The sequence below is a fragment of the Arachis ipaensis genome, chromosome B4 (assembly GCF_059453495.1).
Source record: "Arachis ipaensis isolate K30076 ecotype BB chromosome B4, ASM5945349v1, whole genome shotgun sequence".
Lineage (NCBI taxonomy): Eukaryota > Viridiplantae > Streptophyta > Magnoliopsida > Fabales > Fabaceae > Arachis > Arachis ipaensis.
In genome coordinates, this window is record NC_142439.1 from 145,285,956 (window position 1) to 145,309,342 (window position 23,387).

The following is a 23,387-nucleotide window of genomic DNA, read 5'->3' on the forward strand; positions in this document are numbered from 1 at the left end:
TTTTTTTTAAAGATATTTTTTAATAATTAAAATTTAATATATATAATCACTTAAATTAGGTTAAACAAATTAATTTGACTGAAAAATAGTGAATCAAAATTTGAATTTGTCTAAATTAATATTATTTTTATAAAAAATAACTATAATATCCCTATTATATAAAATGACTAAAATACTCTTATTATATATATATTAATTTTGAAAATTCTAAATTCTAACCATTTTCTTTTCTATCGTTATAGCGTTAGAATTTAAAGTTTTTAAAATATATATATATATATATATATATATATAATAAGAATATTTTAGTTGTGTTTTATAATAGAAATATTGTAGTAATTTTTTATAAAAAATATTAATTTATACCGATTTAAAATTTAATTTATTAATTTTTTTTACTAAATTAATTTGTCCAGTCTAATTTTAATAAAAATAATATAATTTAATTGATTATATGTGTTAAATTTTAATTTTTAAAAAATATCTTTAAAAAAAATATTTTTGACATCTTTATCTAAGTGGCTCCCATAAAATAAAATAAAATCAGTGACAGATTAATTTGTGTCACTTTATAGATCATTTTTCTTTCTTAATTAATATAATTCACACATTTTCAGATTTTAATATATATAAAATATTTATTAAATATTTATCATTATAAATTAATTACTAAACATAATAATCTTTTAATAAATATTTTTTATTTATGTACAAATGAAAAGTATTTATATATTACAAATTGTGTAAGGCATTTTGATAAACATATAAAGTTATCTAATAATAATTGCCTTAAGAATTTAAAATCCAATGGATGTTGTAGAGTTTTCTTTTTTGGTTGTTCTTTCAGAACCATAAATATGAATTATAAATTCATAAAATTAATAATAATTTCCTTGTTCTTATGCAAACATTATTATCAGAGAAGAGGGCCACTTTAAAGATTTTTGCAGCTTTTATGCATTGTTGGTTTTTGGACTTTGTCTTTGATTCAAACATTATTCCCTTACTTCTAGTTGTTGCTGCCTGCTGGCATGCATTTTTTTCTATTCTTAAAAAGAAACTTCTAATAATAAGGACTTTTTAATTAGATGATGAAAATCACATGCAACAATGTATTTTATTCTATTTTATTATTTACATATTATTTTTTTGTGTTAAGAATATTCTCATCAAAGTAACTAATTATATTTTGAAAAAAAAATATGTGCTATATATTTAAAAATATAAGTTTAATGCAACTAGAAAATTAATTTTTTTTGTCAATATTAGTCAATTTTTTAAAATTAACTTTTATTCTAAATTATAAATCATAAATTTTAAATTTTAAACTCTAAATTCTAATTCTAAATTTTTCAAAAAAAAAAAACGAAAAAAAAATCTAATTTTATAATTAAAAAAATAAATATTAATGACTGATTAAAAATTTATTATTCCCTATACTAATTCTAAAAATATTTATTTAAAGAGATATACATAAAAATCTTCAAAAAAAAATTTGGTCCTCAATCCTTCAATCCACAAGTTGAGCAGTTTCTAAGCCTCTCCTTTTCATAGGCATGCACCTCCGATCAAGTGCGACAAATTAATCTCCTCATCAAGATGGTGGTTGCTAATTTCATTATTTCTTATTATCAATTTTTTTATTCTGATCCATCCTTTTCTTCCAGCTTTCAAATAAAGGACGGAATAAGAGGCAGATAAAGCAACATACACTTGGAATTAAGGGGTTCACTCATCATGCTTTTAATTTGACATATCCACTTTCATTTTATTTATCCATCAAACATTTTTAGTTATTATATTGATTATTTAGTAGATCATTATATATAATTGATCAAACTAAACGACTAATTATTCTAGGAAAAGGAACAAAGTGAATTATGCTCATTTTAGAAACATTTTTCAATATGTACACGTCTATATATGTGTTTTATTATGAGTTAGAAATATGTGTTTTATAAAATTTGATATTGATTTTATAACATTTACATTGTTAACTAAAAAAACTCCGCGTATGTTACACTTGCCGTACATAGTCGGTCCCAAACCCTAATAAAGGAGGAAGGTTGTGTTAGGTCTTTGACAACCAACATAAAAATATAGTCGAACCCTCATGGCATGACATTGTTAACTAAAAAAGAAGGAAAAAAAAAGTGTCATGTATAATTTATTTAACTTAAGAAAAATCAGTACAACTTTTTCCTAATTTAAATGAATGAAACATTATTGTTAAGCATTTTTCCCCTTATCCCTAACACCAAAAATATCTCTCTATCTAATAGATTAGAGTTTAGTAATAGTCTATGTTTTATACAGTGAAAATTTAGGTACGGCTAATTTTATGTGAAGTTGATAGTTAAAAACTGTTAAATAATATAATTTAATTAAATTTATCAATTTATATAATAACTCTCAACTATCAATTTTACATGAAGTTAATTGTACTTGAGTTTCTACTGTTTTATATATGGTATAATATATCACAAAAATGTACATGTATATATAAATAAGCTTTTATTGCAAAACGTTTGATTGAAACTTCATTTAAGCCATGATGTTGAGAATTAAGTCCTTAGAAAATCTCCATGGAAAATACACTCCATCAAGAAACACTACAAAGAGTGTTATCTTGCTTCCATTGATTCTTCTTCTTCTCATCTTCTTAGTATATCCATACCAATCATTTCCCAAGATTTCTGAAGTAGGTACCAACAATTTGAATTTGAATAATAGAAGTAGTAGTGACACAAAAAGATGCAACATATTCAATGGAGATTGGGTTCCTTATAGTGAAGGGCCTTACTACAATAATGAGACATGCAATTTGATAATAGATCAACAAAATTGCATCAAATTTGGAAGACCTGACATGGAGTTCCTTAAATGGAGATGGAAACCCTATGAATGTGAGTTACCACTCTTCAATGCAACTCAATTCTTGGAGATTGTCAAAGGAAAATCCATGGCTTTTGTTGGAGACTCAGTGGGAAGAAATCAGATGAATTCATTATTGTGCCTCCTAAGTCATGTAAGTTAATTACCCATGCATGCATATATAACATACTACAATCATAATGTATAAAAAAAAAAAAAAGTCAAAGCCACAGGTACTTTATAACAGAGGAATGAGTATATTATATTATATATATTGTGTATATATGTGGATCCTTTCAAATATTTCTACTTAATTATATATTACTATTGTATTAATAGACATGTTAGTGTCATTAATTTACTTTTATTTATTAAATATATAAAATAATAAAAATTAAATTAGATAAGATGAGAAGTGAATTATAGTTTAACTAAAAGATTTTAGATTCAAACCATGAAAATAACAATTTTTTTTTTATAAATTATACACAATGAAAAATATTTTTGGAAAAAAAAATTAGACATCAATTTTTTTAATATTCTTGTTATATATAGTATATAGATAGGTTATTTTTAGCTTTTTTTTTCATTTACTTTTCCTACTAATATTAATTGAAGTTCATAACAATAAATGAGTAAGTGAACCACAATATGCTTAATTATTGTGCTACCATTGAGATATTTGATGAAATAATATGTGTATATATACTATTATTTATTATTATTTAGATAAAAAGTGTTTTAAGAACTTTGGATAAGAGAACATATATAAAATATTTGAAAAAGTTACATTTTTTATTAAAATTTTCTGCTTGTAATATTTTTAGCATTAGCATATATTTCAAAAGTTGTATACATTTTCGCTCTGCATCTTAATACAATCATATATTGTTTTAGGTAAAAATTTAAGTGCAGTTAACTTCGAATGAATTTGATAGCTAAAAGTCGTTAAATTATTTGACAGATTTAACTAAATTATCATTTAATTAACTACTTTCAGCTATCAACTTCACATGAATTTCTACCATTGTTGTACTTCATACTCGTTCTCTGTTTGTGCAACATATTATCATTCTAGCAGCATTAAATTATGATTGTGACAAAATTTTTGCCCTCCAACATTTTTTCTTTTTGGAAAAAAACTGTGGTTGGTTTTCAGATCAATAGATAATGGAAGCTAATATATTAACATTGCTATACCACAAACACAATTCTATATCTTATCATTACCAAATATATATAAGTTGCCAGTTTATTTCTCGATTTACTATTTTTATGAGCTTAATCTTGATGGTTTATTATTGTATTTCATTTTAATTAATTTGTTAATAAGTTTCATGTTTAATTTAGAGAAACACCTTGGGTGAATATCAATAAAAAGATAATTGTTTTATTTGGTCTTTTTTTATCTATTGCTTTGGCTTATTTTATATGTTTTGCAATATCTACTACTTTCGTTTAATTCTATGCAAAATTTATTATTTAATTATCAATTAGACTTTTAATTAATAAAATTGTTTAGTTGTATTATATTTAGATTGATGTTTATTGCCATGGAAGTAATATTTTTATATTTCATAATGAAGAATGATCATAAATCAAGAGAAAAAGTGATATATGTAGAGTGCTATTTTTGAATTAGTCAATTTAAAAAAAAAAATTCATTAATCAAATCATAATACTTTACATGAAACAATATTATTCTACTTTCAACCATACCATCTATTAAAAAAATCAATCACCAAATCAGTTATATATATAAAATACATATTAAATAACTATGAAATATAAATTAATATATATATATATATATATATATATATATATATATAATTATAATGATGTACATAGAATAATACTACATAACCACCAAATATTATTATTTTTTACTAGCACTTGCTCAATAAGAATTTGTATTTCTATTTAGAAAAATTTCACATATAAGAAGCATATAATTTATATTTATATTTATCAAAATTTGTATATATGAATCAATATAATTTATACACATATTTTTTAAAATTTATACACAAAAATTAATAAAATTTATTTGTTAAAGACAACTTAATATTTATGATGGTTAAAAATAATAACAAAAAATACTAAAAATTACTGACTCCAAAAAATTATATATATATATATATATAATTTTATAAACAAATACATGACTATTTATTTTATGTATACATGTAACGTTTTTGTTCTACTTTATATGAAAATCCATCCTCTAATAGATTACCTTTTCTTTTTAAATAATTGTGAATTTAGTTAAAAGTGATGGATAAAAAGAATAAAAAAAAAACACTCAGACATGGCTAATTATCACATGTTATTTATTCCACTCTCTTCTTGTAGGTAGCACAGCCTGAGGATATTTCCCAGAGATATAAAACAGATGCCATATATTTCAGAAGGTGGTTCTATGCCGATTACAATTTTACCCTTGTAACACTTTGGTCCCCATATTTAGTGAAAACAAGTGATGTTGACCCTAATGGTCATTCTTCTAACAGCCTCATGAACCTACATTTAGATAAGGCAGATGAAGCATGGGTTAGAGAGATTGAAAGCTTTGATTTTGTCGTTGTCTCTGCTGGACAATGGTTCTTTAGGCCACTAATATTCTATGAAAATGACACAATTGTTGGTTGCCACAAGTGTGAACTAAAGGGCATTAAAGACCTTTCACATTACTATGGTTACAAAATGGCAATGAGAACAGCATTAAGGTCGTTAATTAATCTCAAAGGGTATAAGGGTGTAACATTTTTGAGGACATTCTCTCCGGCACACTTTGAGAATGCTGATTGGAACAAAGGTGGAAGTTGTGAGAGGACAAAGCCTTATAGCAAAGAAGAGATTAAGTTAGATGGTTATATCTTATGGACATATATGACTCAAGTTGAGGAGTTTATAGAAGCTCAAAGAGAAGCTAAGGAAAGAGGTTTGCAACTTTTGATGGTGAATACAACTGAAATTATGCTTAGGAGGCCTGATGGACACCCTAACAACTATGTCTATGGACATTATGCATCAAAGGGTAAAAATGTCATTCACAATGATTGTGTTCATTGGTGCTTGCCTGGCCCTATTGACACGTGGAATGAGTTTTTGCTTTATTTGTTGAAAATGGGAAGTCAATTTTCTTTCAATTCAAACTTGGAGAGATTTGTGTAGAATTACATCATATTTGTTTTAGGATGCAAGAAACAATATTTTTATTGGGGCAATTAGATAAATAAATGTATTTGTTTACAATTTATCAATAATTAACTGACTCTAGTGTGAAAAATGTAAGTCAATTTGTGGGTACATATCTAATTTGAAGGATTATCTTTTCTTTTTCTTTTTCTATTTCCAAATTTGGACTAGCTAGGTGTGTCCCTTTGGCCTTTGTGGTATTCACATTTTTTTTATTGTAATAATAAACCAATTGACATTTGATCATTTATGTCCTTTTATTAGAAATTTGTTGAAGAGTTGGAAAAAAACCCTAGCAGAGAAAGAGTACGTACTCCGTACTCAAAGAGAATGAGAGAAGGAGAAAGCGGGGACGAGCGGTTGAGGGTGAAACACGGTGAGGAAGATGGCCATGCCATCGGAAGAGATAAGGGGGAGAGCGTGGGTGGGTGTGCATCCGGTGTTAAGGAGGGTTCTTCTCGAGAGGGGTTAGGAAAGCCAACCAAGGTCTCTTTTAGAGATAAAGTTATTGGTGCAGAAAAGTCTAAGGCCTTTGCATTAGTAGGGTCTTTATCTGGGGATGGTATCGCGACGGTGACAGGTAAGCAGGGTGATTCTCGTCCACCAAGTGTCAGTTTTACCAAGGAGGCAAAGAGCTGTCTAGCTGAACCTTATAAGGAAGCCATCGTGATCAAGGTGCTGGATAAGTATTATGGCTACACGGCTCTCATGCATAAGCTCCGGATAGTATGGCGCATCAAAGGAGGGTTTGATTTGTTGGATGTGGGATTTGGATATTTTTTGGTTAAATTTGATATTGCTGGGGATCGTGAGAAAGTCATTCTTGGTGGCCCGTGGTTGATAGACGGTCACTATGTTGCAGTAAAGCCATGGGATGTGGATTTTAGGCCATGCGAAAAATCCTTTGGATCAACGCTGGTATGGATTCGAGTCTCGGGACTTCCAATTTGGTGCTACCAGGAACAAGCAATGCTGCGAATTGCTTCTGCAATTGGGATTCCGGTGAAAGTAGATTTGGCTACTAAGCTTGCAGAAAGAGGAAAATATGCCCGAGCTTGTGTTCAAATTAATCTTGAGTTGCCTGTAATTAAACATATTATAGTGGAGGGTGTGACTTATGAAGTGGAGTACGAGAGTTTACAGTTGATTTGTGCTACTTGTGCACGGTATGGGCATGATAAATCGTTGTGCATGGAGAAGGAGTCCTTGGAAGGAAACATAAATTCCTTTGGTGATGGAAAAAATAATGAAGCCCCAACACTAGTGCCACACAACAATCATGAGATTCAAAAAGAGGCTGAATCAGAAGCTCGTGATTTGGGTGAGAAATTAGGAGTTGTTAAAGGGAAGGATGTGGTTACGGAATCATTGGCTCCTCACGTGCCTGATGGTCTTGTTAATGAGGCATGCATGGATGATGGAGAGGGCTGGCAACAAGTGCTGCGTAAGAAAAAATTTACAATGGGCCAGTCATCAGGTTTGAAGGACCAAGATGGAAAGCAGCACAAGTTTGGTTCGAGAAGGGTTCCAAGGCCCAATTTGCATGGTGATGGAGGCAAATCAACTGGCATTAGGATGGGGAAGCAAGAAAAACATGAAATTGCGCCATCTCCATCGCGCAGAACTCCTGCACGTCGTGGAATTTCTCTACGGAAGCGTCCTCGGCCTTCCTCCTTGCAGAACTCGCCAGTTGATAAAAATGGTGGCACAACGGAGGAAACCTTAGTAGATGGAAGCATGGCAAATGCAGTGTCAGGGGGTCCAAAGGTGGCAATTATTGAGGATCAGAGTGTGCCAGTACCGCAGGACAAACCACCTATTGAGGTTGGTGATTCTGTTTAGAGTTTATGTTCTTATTTATTCTGTCCCTATTATTTATGGATAGTTTAAATATGATTGTTTGGAATATTAGGGGTGCTTCTAATAAGTTAGCCCGGGTGCATTGTAAGGAACTTGTTAGGAAATTTAGACCTGTTTTCTTTATTGTGGTTGAAACTCACTCCCCTTTTCAGCATTTAAAATTATTTTGGGAAAGGTTGGGGTATCACTCTGTTGGTATAGCAGAGGCAGAGGGGCATAAGGGAGGTATTTGGTTTCTATCCTCTATGAAGGGTGTTTGTTGTAAGTTCATTGATGCTTTTGATCAGGGTGTTACTGTTGAGGTTCACTTTGATAATTTAATTTGGAGGTGTAGTGGTATTTATGGCAGTCCTCAATTTAATAAAAGGGTTCTCCTTTGGGATTATCTTGTTGCACAATCCATGGTTTTTCAAGGACCTTGGATTGTTCTTGGTGATTTTAATGAAGTCAAATTTTCTCATGAATCTAAGGGCTGTCAATTTTCTCATCAAAGAGCAGACATGTTTGCTACTTCATTAGGGGATAGTGGTTTGTTTGATCTGAAGACTATCGGGAGGCAGTTTTCTTGGTACAGGAGGGTGAAAAATTATGTTGACGTGGCAAAAAAGCTTGATCGAGTATGTATAAATAGTAGTTGGTTATCTATCTTTCCAGAGGCTTATGCAGAAGTTTTAAATAGGCTTCAGTCTGATCATTGCCCTATTCTGGTGCGTTGTAAAGGTCGTCCTCAGCCTAAAGGGAATCGACCTTTCCGATTTGTTGCTGCTTGGGCTACTCATCCTGGGTATAAAGATATTGTGAACCAGTCATGGTGGTCTGGTAATAGAGGAATTCATGGCAAGCTTTCAGAAGTACAGAAGAATTCACTAGAGTTTAACTCGAAAGTATTTGGTAACATTTTTGTTAAGAAATGTGAATTAGAGCAGCAGATTAATTATTTACAAAAGCGTTTGGAAGTGGTGGATAGTATTTATTTGCGTCAGAAAGAGCAACAGTTGCTTGATGATTATAATAATACTCTAGTGCAAGAAGAGCTCCTATGGTTCCAAAAGTCCAGAGAGCAGTGGGTAAGGTTCGGGGATAGGAATACAAGATTCTTTCATATTCAAACTCTTGCGCGAAGGAAGCATAATAAGATTCATGGCCTTTTTCTCAAGGATGGAGTGTGGGAAACTGATCCAGAGGTTCTGAGTCAAGAAGCAGAGTCTTTCTATAAAAGCTTATTCTGTCATTTGGATTATGTTGATTTGGGTTGCCTTGGTGATGTGCCTCTTCCTTCTCTGAATGAGGAAGCTTGTAATAATCTTACGGCACCAGTTACTATGGAGGAAGTTAAAACAGCTGTTTTTCACATGAACTCTTTTAAAGCTCCAGGTCCGGATGGGTTTCAAGCTTTCTTCTTCAAAGAATATTGGGAGATCATTGGTTTTGATGTTTGGAAGATGGTTAAGCAGGCATTCTCCGGTGTTACTCTTGATCCGAGAATGTTGGAGACTTTACTGGTTCTCATTCCAAAGGTTGAATCACCGGTATCTATGAAAGATTTCAGGCCGATTAGTCTCTGCAATGTAGTTTACAAGATCATCACGAAGGTCCTTGTTAATAGGCTTCGTCCTCATCTTGCGGAGATTGTTGGCCCGCTTCAAGGAGGATTTATTCCGGGACGAGGAACTCCTGACAACATCATTATTGCTCAAGAAGTCCTCCACTTTATGAAGAAGACTAAATCAAAGAAAGGCACACTGGCCTTTAAGATTGATCTGGAGAAAGCTTATGATAGAGTTGACTGGAGGTTTTTAGCTCATACCCTTAAGAGCTTTGGTTTTCCTATTCCTACACTTAATTTGATTATGAATTGTGTCACTGCTTCTTCCTTATCTATTCTTTGGAATGGGAGTCGTCTGAATGGCTTTACTCCTAGCCGAGGTCTTAGACAAGGAGACCCTATGTCACCCTATCTTTTTGTGTTGTGTATGGAGCGACTGGCATGCTTTATTAGTCATCAGGTTGATTTGGGCTTGTGGGAGCCGGTTGCTATTTCTAGAGGGGGACCAAGAATATCCCATTTAATGTTTGCGGATGACTTGCTTCTATTCTGTAAAGCTACAAAGAGACAAGTGCAAAATGTGATGTTGGTTTTAGAGAGTTTTTGCAAAGCATCTGGGATGAAGATTAATGTGGAGAAGTCTAAAGCGCTTTGCTCCAAGAATGTCTCTGCAAGAAGGAAAGAGGTTTTCACTGGGGTATCCTCTATCAGATTTGTCCAGGATTTGGGCAAGTATCTTGGAGTTACCCTTAGCCATTCTAGGGTGACTCGTTCAGCTTTCAATGGTGTCCTGGATAAGATTCGGAGTAGGCTAGCAAGCTGGAAAGGGAGTTTACTCAATCGGGCTGGTAGACTCTGCTTGGTTAATTCTGTTGCCGCTGCTATTCCCACGTACCAGATGCAGGTCTCTATTTTTCCCAAAGGAATCATTAGTAAATTGGAGTCTATGATGAGGAATTTTCTTTGGAAAGGACAAGTTGATGGAAGAGGATTGAATCTTGTTAGTTGGAAGGTACTGGTTACTCCAAAAAAATATGGAGGTTTGGGGATTAGAGATCCTTATTGTGTAAATATTGCTCTTCTTGGGAAGCTAGTTTGGACTTTTTTCCAGCAGCCAAACAAGCTATGGGTCCAATTATTGGATGCCAAATACCGATCATCTCTATATGACTGTTTTAGTTATCCTAAGAACAAGGACTCTCCCATTTGGAGGTGTCTTTGCAAGGCTTGGAAAGTGTTGAAGGATGGGTTTGCTTGGTGTATTGGAGATTTGAACCAGAATTTTTGGTTTTCTAGCTGGAGGAGAGAAGGACGGTTATCTAATGAGATGGATTATGTCCACATTTCTGATTCGAATCTCCGGATACAGGATATTTGGTCGGTTGGTAGGTGGCATTTGGATACTCTTTATTCTCCTTTATCTCAAAATCTGAAAGATAATATTCTCTCTTACAATCCAGATGAACAAGCAGGTCCGGAAGTGGGTTGGTATTGGAGTGGGTCTGCTGCCAAAGTCTATGACTCACGCAATGGTTACTTGTGGTTGTGTAAGCAGCTGTTTGGTTGGGAGGAGAGGGAGAATTGGCTTTGGCTTTGGCGTCAGCTTGTTCCGGAAAAGCATAAATTTTTGGCTTGGTTGTGTCTTAAGGAGGCTCTTCCTACTGCAAGTTTTCGCTTTAGAAGAGGGATGTCGTCATCGGATATGTGTCCAAGATGTCTTTCTAGCCAGGAATCGGTTATACATTGTATTCGGGATTGTCCAAAAGCTCAGCTTGTCTGGCAAAGGTTGGATATTCCTTGTCATCCTTTGGATTTGAAGAACTGGTTCTTGTATCATAGCAGAGAGCACCCGTTCAAGTTCTTTTCGGGACTTTGGTGGATATGGCGAGCAAGGAATAACGACATCTTTAATCCCCATGAAACTTGGCCTCCGGAAAAAGTCATTTGTCTGGCATTAACTTCAGAAAAGGAGCTTAGAAATATTTTTGAATTACAACGTATGTCCCTTCCCTCTACTCTAAATGGTTTTTGGAATCCCCCATCCATTGGTACTTTTAAGATTAATTGTGATGCTAGTTATTTTGGTTCGGGTGATAGTGTTGGTTTTGCTTGTGTTATTAGAGATTGTAATGGGAGCTGGCAAAGGGGGTGTTTGGGAATGATTGAGAGTAATAGTATTCTTCAAGGAGAATTGTTTGCTATTTGGAGAGGATATCTCTTAGCTTGGGATGTGGGTCAACGAGATGTTATTTGTGAGACAGATTGTGTGGAAGCATTTAATCTTGTTACTCAATATGGTTTTGGGTTTATTGATCCACTGGTGCTCAAAATAAGAGATATCATGCATTGGAATTGGCGTGTTGACTTTCGTTTGATTATGAGAGATGCAAACACGGTGGCAGATACTATGGCAAAGATGGCGATGAAGTTACAACTTTCGCATGTGGAGCTTCTTTCACCTTGGGAGGAGTTTAAGAGTAGTCTTAAACGGGACTGTCCCTCTATTTAAGCAGTTCCTTGTTTTATTTTTTTTGTTTTTCTTTGTTTAATTTATTTCAGTCACCAAAAAAATTAGAAATTTGTTTGTTTAAAAGTACCTTTCATTATAAATTTAACTAACTCAATCCGGCTTGACAAAAGTAAAGAGAATAAAACTTAGGATGTGTTCTGTTTTTGTTTTCTTTTTATTTATTTATTTTTAATGTTTTTATAATTGTATAATGAAAAAAGAAAATAAAAAGTAAAATGTAAATACTGAAAAATAATAAAAATAATAAAAAAATAAAAACATAAAACAAAAGCACATTTTATTTATTATTGACCTCGCCTAAGTTTTAAATTCAAATGTGCTTAGGCTTGCTTTGGTAAAATTTTTGAAATAGGTGTTTGTGTTTTCAAAAGTACAAGCATCTCATTTTGCATTTGGTAAATAAAAAAAATTTATGTGTTTGTTCTTGCAGCTTTTAAAAGTTATGGGTACTTTTGAAAGCATCTAAGAATGTACTTTTTGAAATTGGCTTGTACTTATCAAAATAAAAAAGTCTAATATAATTTTATATGTTAATTAATATTCAAATTTAATTCTTATATTAATATCTATTATAGTATTTTTAAATTTTAAAAGCTATTTTATCAACGCACTTGTTGTTACTTATTTTTATTAAAAATTATTTTTAATTTAATTTACCAAACACATATATTATCACTTTTAAAAAATTATTTTTTGAAAAAGTAAAAGTTTTACTAATTATAACATAGAAATCATCACTATATTAGACTAAGGTCATGCTGCTTTTTTTTTTTTTTTTTTTTTGGTATTAGCCTGTTAGGTCTTGCCGCTTTTATTTTCTCTTCTCAAGATTTTTGTTTTTGGTTTATTCATCAATAAATATTTTTTTTTTTACAAAATGAGTAATGTTTTATTTTATATGTAACAGGGCCAAAACCTCAAAGTGAGTATAGTATCTATCATATTAACAATGATTGGGTTTGATAATGATCCTGGGCCGGGCCAATTTCAGACAATGCCGGTTAATCGGTCACGTCTTTATTTTCGTGGGCCAGCCCAGAAAATCAAATATTAATATAAGCATGTTTCACGTGCACCAAAATATTATGGGAAATGATTAGGCGAATACCACAAAAGTAAAATACAATGGTTTTGATATTGACATATGATCTTATAACATAAACACCGATAATGAAGAGAGGAAAAAACAAGAGCACAAGCAATATCCCATGCAATGCACGAGTATATTATAAAATCATTTTAATAAACCAATCACTTTAATAGTTTAGTTTTCCATAGTATCTTTCTGTCAGATCAATAACTAATCTGCCGTAGTACTGAACTTCATTTAAAAATTTATTATTGGCCATTGAGTTGTTACATACATAAGGCAGAATTCGAATTTCCAACACTTGTTTAAACGAATTAGTGAGTTAATTACTAGACCAACTCATCTTATTTATTACTTTAATTGTTTAGTCTGCCAATTATATTATTCAACATGTAGGCTCAGCTTTGATTGCAACAAGGAGGGGGCAAAAATTAGGTGGAAGAAGCGTAGCTATTAATTTTCATGAAAATGTATTGAGCTTAACATGGAATTTTTGCTCTATTTATTTTGCTCCAAGGAGTCTTGTTCTCTTTTGCTTTCTATTATATTTTACTTCCACTTATGTATAATGATACATAGTAACAATTATAATATATTTGTACTTTTTAAAGTAATTTAATACTTATTTAAAATTTATATAAGTAAGAGCTATTCAATATTATTGAGTTTAGAAATTAATTTTGATACAATATGTATATATATATATATATATATATACTCAATTATATAATGTCATATTATAAAAAAATTACTTTTAATATTAATCGCGTAAATGATTATTTAAAAGAATGTATGTGACTAAATAATTGTGTAAAATATTTTACATTATCAATGTATCAAAATTAAATTTATGTTTATTGATGTATAATTTTGGTGAAATTTTTTCAGAAGATTTTTTTGTGGAATATTGTATACATATCTGTATTACAAAATGTTCAAATAGAATTACATTAAAAATATATACATTTAATTCTAACAAAATATATTTTTTAGTAGACAAATAGTACTGTATATCCAAAAAATAAAGAGAAATGTTATTTATTTTTTAAAATATTATTTTTTAAATAATTTTTAGATTTAATCATTTAATTATAATATTTTTTTAATTACTAATTTTTTTTATTTTTTAGAAAAGTGTATCTATTGAGATTTAATTTAACTTTTATATCCTTTAATTCTCTCTCATTTTTGTACTTTTTACATTATTAAACTCTTGTTAGTTATTTTATCTTGAAACGTTAAAAACACATTTTGTTAGAAAAACAATACTCCAAATCAATTAAACACAAATCATTATCTTCTTATATGCACTTGGCTTTATGAATTCTCTTTTTATTTATTTATTTTTTCTGTTAAATATTGTTAAATATACACTACACATCTAAAATAATAAATAAATAAAGTATTTTTAAAACACATCTGAAAATACATATAGTATAATTTGTAAACACATCCAAAATAACAAATAACAAACATCTAAAATAACAAATAACAAACCAAATATTTTGTAAACACATCTAAAATGATAAAAAATCATAAAAAGATGGATGTGAAGGTAGTAGTACTATGATTATTTAGCTATGATAACTTCAGAGCTATTCTTATAAGAACGATGTTTTCTCCCTCAAATACAAACAAAAACATATATTAAAAAGATAGAATCTTTTACTAGAGGAGGTGGGGAAGACGAAGAGCACCTTATACTTCTAAATTCCGGCCAAAAATCGGAGCGCGGCAAAAATGTGAGGAGCACAAGACGGGAAAGAGCGCGGTGCGATAGAGGAGCACAGCGAGAGAAGAGTGTGGGGCGGGTGAGAAGTGCAGGACGGGGAAGGAGCGCGGAGCAGGAGAGGAGCGCAATAACAGAAGAGGAGTGTGAGTCGCTGTGGATCTAAATTTTAGGAGTGGGTAAAAAGTTTAATGAAGTGAAATCTGTGTATTGAGATATTTAAAGAGTGTTTTGGAATGTATTAGAGTTTAAAAAATTTAAAATTAAATTGTTGAATTTTAATTTTATTTAAAATATTTTTTTTGAATTTATATTTTAAATAAAAAAATATTAAATATATTTCAATGTGTTTGTTTTAATTTATTTAAATTAATAAGATAAAAAATTATTTAAAGAATAAATTTAAAAGATACCTAATTGTATTGAAAAATAATATCACCTGCCTAATTTTAATTGATGTATTATTATTGGATTCTGCTAGATAAACAATAACTTTTGTGAACAATGTAAACAATAAATTTTAAAATGGGTCCAATAAAATAAAAACACACTACATTCATAAATTACCTATCTAAATCTTAATATTAAAATATCCACACACCTAATAAATTGAACATCCGATATATTTATTGTTCATATTATTTAATATTTTTATTATTTACCTATACTTTTTCATTATTATTTTTGTAGTTTTCATGTGCTCAATTCCAAATCAGGTAACCAACCACCAGTATAATTAAGCCCCTAGACGCCCCACACAAGTTTCTAATCTTTCACTAAACTTCAAAGTATCACGTAATATATTTAATAATTAATATGCGATAGGTAAAATTAATATTATTTTACATTTTTAAATAAGTAGTCTATAGGTTTGATCTTGCGAATAGAAAAAAATATATAGAAAAACTTGATGTTGTCTTTATTAATCTTATCCTTTTATAATTTTCAAAGATCTAGTTATTCTTAACTATTATAATTGCAACTTGTAAGAATTCTTTAGTAACAATCAAGCTGAGTAAATGATAATCGTTCGCCAAACTCTTTCTTACTTACTAGTAGCTGATTGAGTTATTTAGCAGTCATGTTATACATTTATATAATTTTTTATTCAAGTCTATTTAAATTAGTTTAACACTAAAAAAATTTAATAAGTATATATTTATGCGTTCAAACCACCAAAACTTTTAATATTCATTCATGCTTTTACTATAAAATAACGTTCCTTCTTCAATTTTAAAATCGTCATTGGAGAAGTTCAAATTTCCTCAAAATCTCTTAAACCTCCATCGTGTTTTCTGTAAAAACTGCTCATACTCCATAATCGCATCAAACTTTCGAAAGAAAAAAAACAAATAAAAACAAGAACAGAGACTCTACAAAGTATGAGAAAAACTGTCGTTATTATGTTCATTTAATTCAAAATTTGCGTTTCTCCTAGTTCGATTTAAGGTTTAGTGGATTGAGTTGCTTCGTTTGGTAAATCGGCTTATTCTAAATCCATTTTTATTGCGTAACTAGGATATATGAATAGAAAATGTGTTGTTATTTTCTTTTTGTGATATATTGATCGGTTCATTGGTGTTAGTCATTTTGATTCACTTGATTGTTAGTGTGTTCAGTTGAGTCATTGTGCATGCAGAAATATTTTTCTTGATGATTAAATGTTTATCACGTTTTATTCAGCACATGAATATTGTTCGGTTCAGTGGAGTTGCTCATTTTGATTCACTTGCTTGTTAGTGTATTCATTTGAGTTCTTGTGCATGTAGAAATATTTTTCTTGATGATTGAATGTTTATCATGTTTTATTCAGCACGTGAATGTTGATCGGTTCAGTAGAGTTGCTCATTTTAATTCACTTGATTGTTAGTGTATTTAGTTGAGCCCTTGTGCATGTAGAAATATTTTTCTTGATAATTGAATGTTTGTCACGTTTTATTCAGCACATGAATGTTGTTCGGTTCAGTGGAGTTGCTCATTTTGATTCACTTTATTGTTGTGTGTTCAGTTGAGCCCTTGTGCATGCAGAAATATTTTTCTTAATGAATGAATGTTTATCACGTTTTATTCAGTACATGAATGTTGTTCGTTTCAGTGGAGTTGCTCATTTTGATTCACTTGATTAAAATGTGCATGCTTGTGCTTGTCAGTGTATTGAGTAAATTATTGACTAAATTTTTTTGTCCTTACAGCAAAAATGAAGAAGACAATGGTGACAAAAAAGGAGAAGCCACGCTATAACGTAAGCATATGCACAAAATAAGAGACCAAGTGATTCGGGCATCTGAAGTAATAAGACTCTTGAAGCCATCTGCTACCCTCTCTAGCCCTTATTGTAAATTCACATATGGAGATTTAGATAGTAAATAGGATATACTTTGTTTGACTGGTTGTAATTAATACTATTTTGTTTAACTTGTTTAAAAAAGCAAACACTACTTCTTTGAATGTATATATGTGAATATTAATGTAAATGTTATTGGAAATCTAATGTTAATGTATATATCTGATTTAAGATGGATTAATCCTTGTCTTGTCGGTCTGAGATGTTAATGTATATATCTGTTGGAATTGTCTGACTGCTGTTTTGTTTCAGGTTCATCGTGAATGGAAATCAGGGTATTTATCAAACATTAATAGCCCTAAAAACCTAATGAACCGAAATTAATACATTGGATGGACCGAAAGAGTGCATATATCACTATTAAAAAAATGTTTCTATCAGTATTCAGTTTCAAAACAGCTTTCTGCATAATGAATCGAACACATTATTAAGATGAATCAACTGTATAGTACTAAGTGAACGGAACATTATCCATTATATAAAATCAAATTTAAAACATCTTTCTGTATAATGAATCGAACACGTTATTAAGTTGAATCAACTGTACAGTACTAAATGAATAGAACATTATCCATTATATAAAATCAAATTCAAAACACATGTGTCTACAATTTAGATATTATCAATTCAATTCAGAACACCTGCGTACATTCAATTCAATTTAACAATTGCATTCCATTCAATTCAATTCAAAAAATAATCTAAAACAGTGCTTGGATGGACTTTGAGAGAAATAAATTTATGAATCTAATACAAAAGACTGGGCCGTTAATATTTCATCTGGAGATGTTAAAGAATTTTACTCTTTGGGAAGTTTGAAAAAGAATAGCAACACAACAAAATTCAATGAAAATAATGTGGCACAACTCATAGAAACTAATTACTTTGACGTGCTTGCTCCTTGTGTGCATATAACAGAGATTATTTGCAATAAACTAGTGGATCATTTGGAATGGAGACTTGGGAGAAAAGATATATATTTACAATAAACAGCTTTCTGCATAATGAATCGAACACGTCATTGTGGTGAAACAAATGTATGGTATTAAATGAATGGAACATTATTCATTATATAAAATCAAATTTAAACAGCTTTCTGCATAATGAACCGAACACGTTATCATCGTGAAATAATTGGTGGAGTCGGGTTAGATATCCGCGGATAAGATACATATTGCCACCCTTAAGAACGGAAGAAGCATGTTAACAAAAAACTATTTGAATGACTTGGATAAATATTTTATATGGATGTGGAACATTATTGGTTATTTAAATATCATATTACTAATTGAATTTTTAAGATTGATGTAGTAAGTCTTCTATCTAAAAGTAATGAATTGAGTAAACACTTAAATTTGTTTCTAAAAAATTTAGATATAACTCTTTGATTTTTAATAAATTTTTATTATTTTAAATTAAAAATAAATTTTTATTATTTTAAATTAAAAAAAACCTTAAAAATTAATATTTCAGTTAATATTAATATAAAAAAATTGAAATTCTTTAAAAAAAATTTCTAAAACTTCATTAAAAGAAATATTAGAAATATAAACCCAATAAAAATAAAAAAAAAAAATTCATCTTTAGTGAATTTTATATTAGACTTATTTTATATCCTGCTATAGTCTTTGTTGAATTTAATTGCTATAATGTTGGTTCCTTAACTTTTAAGAATACTAGTGGTGTTTTAATAATTTTTAATCATTAATTTTAATTATAAAAAAATATATAAAATATATAATTAAAATTAACAATTAAAATTTATTGAAATACTAATGTAATAGTATATTTGAAATGTTTTTTATAAGGAAAAGTCTAGGGGCCAACAACTTTATTAAATTTTGGCCAACATATAACCAATAAAAAAAAGTGAACCATTAGATGAAATCTCACACCAATCTCACATTATTAAAATCATCATTGATAGCTATTTAATGGCTACAAATCACAAAAATTACTGGCCCTAACATTCCTCTTCTTATAATATGATCTACCAGGTACTGTAAGCCCCCATTATTATTATGGGACCAACTTAACTTGATGATATGATTGATATCTATATATTAAATCCTATGTGTTCCTCCATTATAGCTAACTAATCCTGAAATCTAACTAAAGAAACAAAATGTTACACAACATCACAAAAGGTATCACCACGGCAGTTACAGAATCTGTAACTGCCCCCATCAGCAACTCTTCCACTTCCCCCAACAACATCATCACAGATACTCTCACAGGCACCACTTCCACCCTCTTAGATGGTGTTTCAAGCTCCTTATTGTTGGATCCCTCTCTTCTCCTCCCTCTAACCACCCTACTATCAGTTGCAGCATCCGTTCTCCAAGATCTTCAAAACATTCTTGCAAACCCAGCAAAGTTCATCAATGAACTCATAAATAAAATCACTCCCTTATTGAGCTTCCTTCGTCCCTTAATCATGCTTGCAATCAGCGTGCTTCTCTTTCTTATAGGCGTAGCCATCATGCTTATCATCATTTTTTCGCCTCTCATAATTGTATTCAGCCCTATATGGGTTCCAACTGCCATGGCTCTCTTGTTTGTAACCATAGGCTTGTTGATCACCTCTATCACCATTGTTATTGTTGTTACTATGTTCTTATGGCTTTCGCTGTCAGCGGCGACTCTCGTAAAATCACTTGTTATGGACGAATGAAGTAAAAGTATTCAGCTTTTGGGACTTTGAAGGAAATAAAAATGTCTAGGTATAAATAATATTTCCTTGGTCAAAATTATATAAGAGAATATGTTACTATATATATATTATTTTCTATTGCATGCATGTATGATCATTTTATTCCATTTTCCTGTGTACATTTGTTTTTATTTACATTTTTAATATTCCTTAGTGGTCAAATTTCACCTTATATTATTGCCGCAAATATTTAGAAAATGTAAGATCAGACACTTGATCACGTTTCATGGAACCATGCATATTCAATTGGATTCAATTAACTACTTTTTCTATTCATGCCATAAGTGCGCCTTGATTTATTGAACATAAACATACATGTCAAAATTAATAAGCCGTAGAGTGTTTGATAATCAAAGTGACAACAAAAAGTTCTGATATATCAGTTTCCTTCCTAGAATGTTGTCCTAATTGTAATCATCAAAATTTTCATAATATAATAACTTCTTCTTATTCATATAACAATGGTATAAATTAAAGGAGTTACAATATATTAAAGAATAAATGACTATTTGTACCCATGAGAGATGAGAACGCTGACATTTGTACCCATGAAAGTTCGAAACTAATCTTGTACCCATGATAGATGCTGTTCGTGTGACAAAAGTGCCCTGGCTTGGATCTGAGATTGGTTCGTGGGTTTCTGAACCTACGTGGCACTCCCAACCCTCCCCCAAATCTGAGCCAACCATTCACCATCATCATCTTCATCTTCTTCACCATCACCATCACCATAACCTCCATCACCATCACCTCAGCACCGCCACAGCCACCTCCCTTCACCACAACCTCCGGCGACAACCCACACTGTCGCGCCCCTTTCTCTTCTTCTTCCCCTCTTTTCACCTCCGCTGAGCCCAGAAACTACAGCGCCAGCTCCTCCTCTCCACCAGAGCCACAGCGGCCACCTTCTCCATTCCTGGGTCTCCTCTCATCTGCCACCAAACAGCCGCGACACCCAACCTTCTCCGCAGCGTCCTTACGGCGTTCCAACCCGTCACCACTCCCCTGTCCGAACCCTAGCTCCGCCAACCATCACCGTCGGCCTCTACAAGCCACCGCAACCCTCTTCCATTTTCTCCCCTTTGCGTGTTCTCTGTCTTCCTCAGCCACACCAACGAACTGGCCACCTTCTCCTCCCTCTTTCTCATTGGCCAAACCGCCGCGCCGTCGACGAGCCACAACGACACCGACGATGAGCCCCTTTCCCCCTTTCTTCTTCCTTCTCTGTCATCCCGTCTCACCATCGCGAACCAGCCTAGCACCGTCGCGATTCCAGCCCCGTTTTCCGTTCTCCTATCGAACGACCAGAACAGGGTGCAGCCCCTGTGTCTTCCATCTCCCTCCCCCCCCCCCCCCCCGTTTTCCCCTATTTCATGGCAGCGTTCACTCTCCGCTGCTGCAATTGAAGCAGTGCCACTACCAGGCCGCCGCTTCTGTCCCGGCCAATTCAGCCATCAACTTCCCTTCACCTGTTCATTCTCTGCTTTCCAGGTTCCCATTTTCTTTTGTTGAATTTTGTTTCTTTCATTGTATTGCTTTTAGTTCATTTTGCTTAATTTGGTTAGTTAAAAATGCATGTTAGTGGATTTAGGTTTGTTTTGATTCATGCTTGTGTTTGAAAATTTTGCTGTTTGATTCATGCTGCTATTTGAAAATTTTGGCTTGTCTGATGCTGCTGGGAGCTTTGGGGGAGGTAGGTTCAGACAGGGGAGTGGTGACGGGTTGGAACGCCGTAAGGACGCTGCGGAAAAGGTTGGGTGTCGCGGCTGTTTGGTGGAGAGGAGGAGCTGACGCTGTGGTTTCTGGGCTCAGCGGAAGTGAGAAGAGGGGAAGAAGAAGAGAAAGGGGCACGGCGGTGTGGGTTGTCGCCGGAGGTTGTGGTGAAGGGAGGTGGCTGTGGCGGTGCTGAGGTGATGGTGATGGAGATTATGGAGGTTATGGTGATGGTGATGGTGAAGAAGATGAAGATGATGATGGTGAATGGTTGGCTCAGATTTGGGGGAGGGTTGGGAGTGCCATGTAGGTTCGGAAATCCACGAACCAAGCTCAGATTCAAGTCAGGGCATTTTTGTCACACGGACAGCATCTATCATAGGTACAAGATTAGTTTCAAGCTTTCATGGGTACAAATGTCAGCATTTTCATCTCTCATGAGTATAAATGGTCATTTATTCATATATTAAACTTATAGTCTCATCACTTTATGATAATAAGATATTGAAATCATTATTAAGAATACTTAGCTTAATTAATGGCTGTAATGATGACCAAATGATAAGACCTGTTTTTCATCACAAAATTCCTCTATTATTCTGTCATCATCATCATCATCATAACTATCTCTGCTATGAATCCACCATAGCAGATTAGTAAATGAATTCCCATCATCAAAACCCTTCAAGCTTCTAATCTTCTTCAAAGCACTTTCATTATCATAAACTCCTTCCAATGCATACACAAACCCCTTCCACCCTTCTCCAACACCATCTCTATCCAAAGCAGGCATTGTCCACTCCACAACCTCCTTCACAAAACTCTTATTAGAAAATAAGAATTCAGAAACAGGTATCAATGGTAAAAGCTGAATCCCAAGCCTACACTCTTTCCACACAGGAGGTGCAAACCATAATCCACTGTCTCTCTTATTAGACCATAGAACCCCAATTAACTTATTCTCTTTTGCAAAATCTTCTTCATACATATTTCTATCTCCTTCTCCATTCACATGCCACCACATTTTAGCTGCATGAATTTCCAATGCTGTAAGAGTTGATCCTAATGAAACAAGTTCTGTATCATTATATGCCAAACCCAACAATGCTGCTGAATAGTATGCATTTATAGCTTCACTTGTGCTCTCTTGATTCCTTCCATCCGCGAATTCGGTTAGTCCTCCGGCCCAAGAGTGCAATTTGTAAAGATCAAAACACCTTAGACGTGTGTAATGATAATGATGATTCAAAGTTGAATGATAATGTTCTGATTTTCCTCCTCCTAAGTTCATAAAATTTGACATAATTGAATAGGCTTGAGGCTTGTACTTCTTACCCCATTTTGGATCAATCTTTGCAAGCACTGCAATTCCATAGAGAAAGTATCCCAAATGATAATGGTGATCATTGTAAACTCCAAAGCCAAAATCAGCACCTGAATCAGTAGATCCTTGTTTGGTAACAATTCCACCCCATTTCTCATCATATAGAAATCCATTCCCATTGAAAGTTCCATCTAGCCATGGAGTAATGGTTTCATTCAAGAACTTCTTAACCACAGGAATCACATCAAGAAAATCAACTTCTTCAGCTATCAAAGCCAACCTTGCTGCCCTTGTAGTGAGAGTTGCTAACCACTTTTGTTGGAGTAGTTCCACTTTATCTGATGAATAAGCGTTCCTTTTATTTTGGGAGTTTATTGGGATTTACCTTCTAGATGAGGTAGAGATAGTAGGAGAGATTTATGGTGGTAGTTACCTGCTTTGGCTGGGTAGAGCTTAGCCCCAT

At 32.3% G+C, this 23,387-nt stretch overlaps 3 protein-coding genes across 3 annotated transcripts; 2 read left to right on the forward strand and 1 right to left on the reverse strand.

Annotated features, from left to right (window-relative positions):
* Positions 1-2,509: 2,509 nt before the first annotated feature.
* On the forward strand, positions 2,510-6,166 carry LOC107635521 (protein trichome birefringence-like 19). Its single transcript, XM_088485591.1, has 2 exons — positions 2,510-3,028; positions 5,230-6,166. The coding sequence occupies exons 1-2, from the start codon at positions 2,552-2,554 to the stop codon at positions 6,049-6,051; spliced, it is 1,299 nt and encodes a 432-aa protein (XP_088341717.1). The 5' UTR covers positions 2,510-2,551; the 3' UTR covers positions 6,052-6,166.
* Positions 6,167-6,312: 146 nt separating this feature from the next.
* Positions 6,313-11,990, forward strand: LOC148569532 (uncharacterized). Its single transcript, XM_088485590.1, has 5 exons — positions 6,313-7,899; positions 8,223-9,727; positions 9,935-10,862; positions 10,942-11,028; positions 11,130-11,990. Exons 1-5 carry the CDS (start codon positions 6,406-6,408, stop codon positions 11,988-11,990), a joined length of 4,875 nt encoding a protein of 1,624 aa, XP_088341716.1. The 5' UTR covers positions 6,313-6,405.
* Positions 11,991-22,135: 10,145 nt separating this feature from the next.
* LOC148569533 (glucan endo-1,3-beta-D-glucosidase-like) lies at positions 22,136-23,387 on the reverse strand. The gene is made up of 2 exons (XM_088485108.1): positions 23,358-23,387; positions 22,136-23,236 (listed from the first exon to the last, which is right to left on the reverse strand). The coding sequence occupies exons 1-2, from the start codon at positions 23,385-23,387 to the stop codon at positions 22,136-22,138; spliced, it is 1,131 nt and encodes a 376-aa protein (XP_088341234.1).

Bases quoted from the DNA above. Each gene is read 5' to 3' on its own strand.
- LOC107635521 (XM_088485591.1), top strand. From the start codon at position 2,552: ATGATGTTGAGAATTAAGTCCTTAGAAAATCTCCATGGAAAATACACT. The intron at 3,029-5,229 runs GTAAGTTAATTA...CTCTTCTTGTAG, and splicing joins TATTGTGCCTCCTAAGTCAT to GTAGCACAGCCTGAGGATAT.
- LOC148569533 (XM_088485108.1), bottom strand. From the start codon at position 23,387: ATGGGGCTAAGCTCTACCCAGCCAAAGCAG. The intron at 23,237-23,357 runs GTAACTACCACC...CTCCAACAAAAG, and splicing joins GCTCTACCCAGCCAAAGCAG to TGGTTAGCAACTCTCACTAC.
- LOC148569532 (XM_088485590.1), top strand. From the start codon at position 6,406: ATGAGAGAAGGAGAAAGCGGGGACGAGCGGTTGAGGGTGAAACACGGT. The intron at 7,900-8,222 runs GTTGGTGATTCT...GCTTTTGATCAG, and splicing joins AGGACAAACCACCTATTGAG to GGTGTTACTGTTGAGGTTCA. The intron at 10,863-10,941 runs GTTGGTAGGTGG...CTTACAATCCAG, and splicing joins GGATACAGGATATTTGGTCG to ATGAACAAGCAGGTCCGGAA.